General features: G+C 41.6%; 1 protein-coding gene across 3 annotated transcripts in view; it reads left to right on the top strand.

Moving 5' to 3' along the window:
• anks1aa (ankyrin repeat and sterile alpha motif domain containing 1Aa) overlaps positions 1 to 6,731 on the top strand; it is a 53,088-nt gene that overhangs the window by 32,473 nt on the left and 13,884 nt on the right. For all 3 annotated transcript variants that reach the window (XM_017036072.2, XM_025059548.1, XM_025059549.1), the window contains one exon: positions 4,978 to 5,047. In XM_017036072.2, coding sequence (XP_016891561.1) covers positions 4,978 to 5,047 — 70 coding nt within the window. The remainder of the gene's footprint in view (positions 1 to 4,977; positions 5,048 to 6,731) is intronic.

Raw genomic sequence — 6,731 nt, 5'->3', positions numbered from 1 at the left:
GTCAATAGACATTATTTGTAAACTCCTGGGAAACAAGTCCATTGGGAAACAATGGTTTAGACCCAAAAGAACAAGTGTGACTGTGATCCAAGTCTTCGTATTCAAAACCATAAAAGTCATCAGTGATCAGCAGCTCCTTGTCGTTCTACAGACAGTGATTGCTCGGTGACGTACCTGCAGTTGACATTTCTGATGAGCCAATTTCGTTGGTCCAATTTCCGAGCTGTGTGGTAAATATTTATGAGCTCTGGCCTCGGTTTCTTCTCTCCTGAATAGCGATTCAGTTGCCCCGGAGTTCTGTGCTGAAAACAGAAGGCGAGAGCACCAACACATCGCTCTTCCTCCTTTTCTTTTCAGGCTGCATTTGCTTGGAATTTAAATATTCACGCTCACAACATAAAGGGAATTCCAAATGAGGGGAGTGCCTGTGAAAAGTGCTTAAAGTTTGATTGGGCGTAACTTTCGTCTGCGCTCTCGTTACACTGTTGGGAGTGTACGGCACATTTTTAAGTCTCTGCCCGTGACCCGTCATCCTCGGCGGTATCTCGGCGTGGCAGCCATCTTTCCTGTCATGACTCACTGCTCTGCAACACTCTACTGGTCTGTGTGACAGCTTCTGGCCCGGCTTCTCCTTTTTCATAATCAGCTGTGCTAAATATTCCAGTTCTCACAGCGTCTTACGCTTTTTTTTTCTATATCTGTTTCAACTCCTCTCCACCTCCTCCTTTATTCACACCAGCCTCATTCTCGCTCGCGACGCCTCTGGTTTCAGGACGAGGGGATTTGACTTGCATGAGGGTCTTGGCCTACGCATCCCTCCCTTTAAGAAGCTCAGAGTGTGTGTGTGTGTATGTGTGTGTGCAAACACATGCTAATGTGGCTTGGTCTTGGTCCTTGGGATCCCACTGAAGATGACAGTCCTGAGGGAGCATTGTTAGGGCCAACACACTGAGCTCGGCAGATGGGAGGAGAGAGAGAGACGGAGGCTGGGTGACGGAGACAGACGGAGACAGACGGAGGCCGTCGTCCTCACAGCCACACTTCTTATACCTTCATTTCACCATTTGGGCTCCACAGATGCTGTAGGCACTATGAAACCAGCCTTTGTGAGTATGGAGTCCTTTTTAGCTCTTCTTGGGGTTCATTAATTACATTAGTGTCTCATGAGTTCATTATTTGAGAGAATATTTTATTTATTTTTATTTTAAATTGAGAGAATTTTTTTATTTTAACATTTCTGTTAATATCAACTTTCCTGGAAAGACTGTTTGGTAACTAGAGTTATTGGTGAAAGACCAGACTAGACTTTTTTATGTTTTGTTTTTTTTGTTTTGCATCTTTTTGTACCGGTGTTAAGAAAAGTAGCCTCAACCTGCTGTGGTTGTGTGTCATGATCTTGTTTGGCCAACAGGGGGGATTTTCATTTTTGAGATGATACTCAGACCTGCAGCAGCTCGTCTGGCGTAGTCAGTGCAGAGAAGTGAGTTCTTCGGTTGGGTAGCTGTAGTTCCGTGACAGGTTTCATCTTATGGCGACGTGTTCTTCTTTGATCTTTGAGTTTTTGGAGATGCTTTTAAAGATAACATTGTTCCCAGAAGTTCCTAGAAGCATGACATTGTGCTATTTTAAGAGGCGCTTGATGAGACTGCTGACAGCGCTTATTGTGCTTATTGAGTGTGCGTTTCAGTTCGGTGATGAAATGTTGTACGTGTGTTTGTGTGGGTGGTTTCAGTCCAGGATTTGTTGCGATCATAGTTCTAATTGTGATGGGTGGGGGTGAGGGGGGAGTAGCTCTGTTGGCCTCCGTTGGTGAACGGAATCTGTCAGTGTGTCAGGTGGTCTGGAAGTAGCCCGTTTGTGTCCCACAGTTGAGCAGAATTTAGGGCCAGTCAATTCAAGTAGTGGCCTGTGGGCCACATGTGGCCCAGATGTAACCTCATAATGGCCCAGTTGATGGTCCTTTAAGAAAGTAAGAGAAGCCGAGTTGGGGAGTAATAAGATTTCCCCACAAATGACTAGCGACATGCAGCCCACGATAACACATTCATATGTTATGGTCGTTAGCTCTGTTTATTAGCCACTCACGATGTCATGGGTGGAAAATGACTACATTTATAATTTGATGGCCCGGCCTTATGGGTTTTTACACCTCTTCCTCCTCGAACTCATGTTATGTTGTTGCCGATTCTCAAGGCTGTTAATGAAAAAATAAAACACTTCACTTTCAAACAGGAGTGAGTTATTCTGTGGTCCTGGTGGAGCGGGCCAGCTGTGAGAGGCATGATAAATGGATTTGTGTGTCTTTTATCTCACACTGAGCGCCTTTCATCACTGGCAGCTCTTCAGCTGTTGACCTTCAACCTGCCACTGACATCTGACCCCCCTTTATTGTTCCCTCGTCCTACTGAGGCCCTGTGACAATGGTGCCTCTCCATCTCAGGTCTCTGGATTGATTGTCGATTCTGCAGCACGAGACCACATTCTTTCTCCCACTCGTTCAGTTCGTCCTCATGACACAGAGGTTTTTTTACTCCTCCAGCATGAGACTCTTACCTCGAGGAAATCACCAGGCAGTGTCCGCTGATAAGGGTTTATGTTTTCAAAGCTTATACTAAATTCTTTATCCAGCTCTTTCCCCAGTAGCTGCATCCAAATCCCATTAGTGCAGCTCTGGTTTTCATTGGACAGGACGAGGAGACCGATGCCCTGGTCCGTCTCCGCTCGTCTCTAAGGACTGACAGATATTTATACATTTGTTTTATATATGTTATATATTTTTACATGTATAAATGTTATCATATGCACATACATACACATATACAGTATATTAACATATATAGCTTGTGGTAACTTAGCTAGTATTTCAAAGAAACACGGAGTTAATCAAGGGTAAAGTGAACAGGGTTGAAAATGTTGATTTTTATGAACCTGCGCAGCAGACGGTGGCGTCTGTGTTTGCTGACTCGTCTGGATCTTTGTTTACGTTGTCAATTCTCCATTAACATTACAGTCCAACGTGAACGTGAGCCGCTGGTAGACGGAGGTTGTTTGTTAAGTGTGTGCGAGAGACTAATTCACCATCTGGTCAATATGTGAGATTCTAATCAAAGGTATGGAGAAGTAACAGACAGAGCTGAATAGATTGAACTAAAACCATATTCCAATTTTTTTTTCCAGATTGAATAGATTGAACTAAAACCATATTCCTGATTTCTTTCCAGACCATTTATCTTTGCTGAAGAATCACGTTGAAAACACTGAAAAATGAACGCCGCCACATTGTTTGTTTTTTGAATATTTATCGTACTACAAACTGCAGTGCAGAGTCCACATCTCAATCTTGCTGTGTTTCTTTTTTCATAATTTGAAATGTTTTAAGCCTAATTAACTTTGTTATAATAACTCATTATAATACAATTTCGACGCCAGTGGCATAAAATGGGTTCCAATTTAAAAGGTTTTCAAATGGACCGTGGTGTAAATGTAAATAAATAGCCCTGGTTGAGTGTTTACTGGAACAGTGCACGGAAAGAAGGCAAAACAAACCCCCTGACTTCTCTCTCAGCAGACGCCAAAGACTTCTCCTACAACAAAACAAGGAAGATCTAATTCCCCCGACAGCGTAAGAAAGAAATCCATCTATGTAAACGATATCTCCTGGTCATTCTGGGCTCTGGCTCTGTCCTTCTTCTGGATCGTTCCTAGTGGGAGTAGATGGGTTTCTGACAGGATTAATAAATCCATGTGGAATGATATAATCCCAGTGATTATTCATTCCTTCTTTTTTTTTAAATTCTAGAGTCACATGTTTCTCTTTTTGCTCCTCTAACTGACATCAACGACATGAGCTAATCAACACCGTACCAGATGGTACTTTATTTTCATATGCAGTTATGCTAATCAGACCGTTAGCCTGTCATGGTTTGTAATGCAGACTTCCGTAATGTGAGTCCACAGAAAAAAACAAACATTTATATAAAGATAATGACTTTGTATAAAACACTAATATTAATAATATTTAGACAACTTTGTGACAACTCTGCTTCCTTAGCACTATAGTCCACATACACGAAGAGTGACCAACACTATTCTAGAATCAGATGTTTGAATTGTACGTATGTGTTTCATATAATCTTCATATTTTTAATATATATATTGCACCATCCGAATATAAAAACCTCTCAATATATACCAGAAACACATATATATTCACTATATACTATACTATTCCATATAGGTACGCAGCAGTGATTATATTCAGGACTCACATTGACCATAAATACACATTATACTGTAGTATTCTGTGAATTGCACCAACGAAAATGTGGTGTTCTTTGCATGTGTGCATGTCTACGGCATGATGTCATCTTTACAGGTGGAACCTGAACATTGCATTAGTAGGAAATGCATGAAGCTGTGGCAGGACATCCTGGGGATCTGGGTGTTTTTGTACAGTCTGATCTGAGCTTTTATATTATGACAACGACAGACAGTTTTAATCCAGCATGGCCTCTACGTCCTCTTCAGATCTGGACTTTTCCTTACTGGTTTTTTCACTTTGATTTATGACTGTATTCATAAAAACCCGCCCGGCCCGAAGGCTGCACTCCGGCCGTACTTTCCTGCAGCAGTGAGTGCGAGACAACAGAAATGACTGTAATGCCGGGGGCTGTAAATGGGCCATAAAGGCAATGGACCGTGGCGGAGCGGCTTGAGATGCCCTTCAGAATCTTTTACACTTCCACATAAATCTGTTGAAACGGACTTTTCTCACAGCAAAATTTAGCTGTGGTGCCGTCCACCTCCGTTCACAGAGTGCCTGTGGTATTTGTGGGTTGATTGTTTGAGGTGATTTTTTTTTTCTTTGCTGGTGGAAGGTGGAAGGTGGAGGCTGAAATCTGATGTCTTCTCCACTGACTCACCCCTCCCTCCACCTCCCTCCCTCTCTCACCGTCTCTCTTCTTCTCCTGTCCTCAGATCGAGAAGATCATGACACTGATTGGTGCTGGCATCGATTTTTCCAGGGATCAGCAATATTCCACACCAGGTAGAGTATGTCCATGAATGACACATTTGTTTCTTGTTAGGATTTTTTAATCAACCGTGTTTTATTGATTAGGTTGACCTCGTTTGACCTTTCCTCCCTCCTTTGGGATAGCTCACCCCACTGTGACTGAAATTGTAATTATTGCTGCTACTTCTGAACAGAGACATTTTTTCTTTAGAATGGAAAAATGAATGTAGCTTTGTTTAGTACCTCATTAATTCTAAGATCACGTCGATCACAGTCCAAGTTCTGGGCCGAACAGATTGATTAACATTTATTGAACAGTACAGTGCTGACGATGCGCTAAACAGAAATATTGAACAACTGCAACAACATTTTTCCTCAGTAAAATAAAATAACTCAATCCAAAATAATAACGTCAAGCATAATTGGAATTAAAGAATTATGAAATATGAATTGGACTGGACCACTGCATCAGCGCCATCTAGTTCAAACTAACACAAGCCTTGAGTTTGACATATGTGGTACAGGTGAGTAGTAGGTTATGCTTTAATTTCTCTGTACCTTTTTAATGATTTAATGTAAACTATCTTACATAAAAAAACAGCAAAAAAATTAAAAAGTAAAAAAAAAGCAAAAAAGTAAATAAAAAAGATCCTATAGATTTGTTTTGGCTGCACTCGAAGTCTAAATTTTTAATTCTAGCTACACGTACGGATGTTTGTTTTTGTTGTTGTTCTATGTTTTTGGAACAGATTCAGAGAGATAAAGATAAAGTTATCAACAAAGTCCTGTGCAGCTCAGCTCTGCTTTCGACTTTTGTTTTTTATTACAAAAATAAAAAAGTCTTTCCTGGCTACAGATTTCATCAAAAATCGACTTTTTTCTCTGCAAAGCACTATTTATTTATTTATTTAGTTAGTTAGTTTTGCTTTTTTACTGAGTCAGCATTTCTAAGCTGCCACTGTTGCTTGTTATTCAGCTTCAGGGGCGGGGTTTGGTAAAACGCTGAGTCTTTTCTAATTAGTTTTAAATTTCTAACAGACAGAGGAATATGTTGTGGTTTCCTTAATGTGAGGTCTGTTTGTTCAGGATTCCGTCATCTCCCTCTCCTCACCCCTTCCTCCCCTTGGTCTGTATTCAACATTCCGCCTCTGCCAACATGAAGTATTAAAGCAGTAGAGCTATTCCCAAGAACAAAGTTCTATCTTTTTCTTATTCCTTTCTCCATGTATGTTACGCTGCTCAACAGTCTGGGCCCAGCTGTTTCATTTTTAACCGTTGCATACTGTGTGTGTGTGTGTGAGTTTGTTCTCCTCACACACAACACTGCAGTGAAGCAGTGAAATCGACTTCCTGTGTCTGTTCGAACACATTCAACGAAAAACAACAACATAAAAAAAAAACATTTTTTCAAGACGAGTGTCAGAGTTTGAAAAAACAACAACAAAAAAAACATTTTTTCAACACGAGTGTCAGAGTTTTAACCCTGTCCCAACGACACCGTCAGTCAACCACAGAGGGACCGACGGGAGGAGAGGTGTGTGTGATGCTGTTGTGAGAATCAGCATCACCCCCTCTCCCCCAATCCCTGCTCGGAATCTTTTACATTCCTTACATTTACCCCCCCCCCCCCCCCCCCCCGAACCCCCCGCTTATTTTTTTGGGGGGGAAAAAGGCATGGGCGACTGACCGAGTCGCCCATAGAAATTTCAAAAGACAC

This window comes from Cynoglossus semilaevis, chromosome 10 (assembly GCF_000523025.1).
Source record: "Cynoglossus semilaevis isolate Cse_v1.0 chromosome 10, Cse_v1.0, whole genome shotgun sequence".
Lineage (NCBI taxonomy): Eukaryota > Metazoa > Chordata > Actinopteri > Pleuronectiformes > Cynoglossidae > Cynoglossus > Cynoglossus semilaevis.
This window is presented reverse-complemented; position numbering and strand designations above follow the sequence as displayed.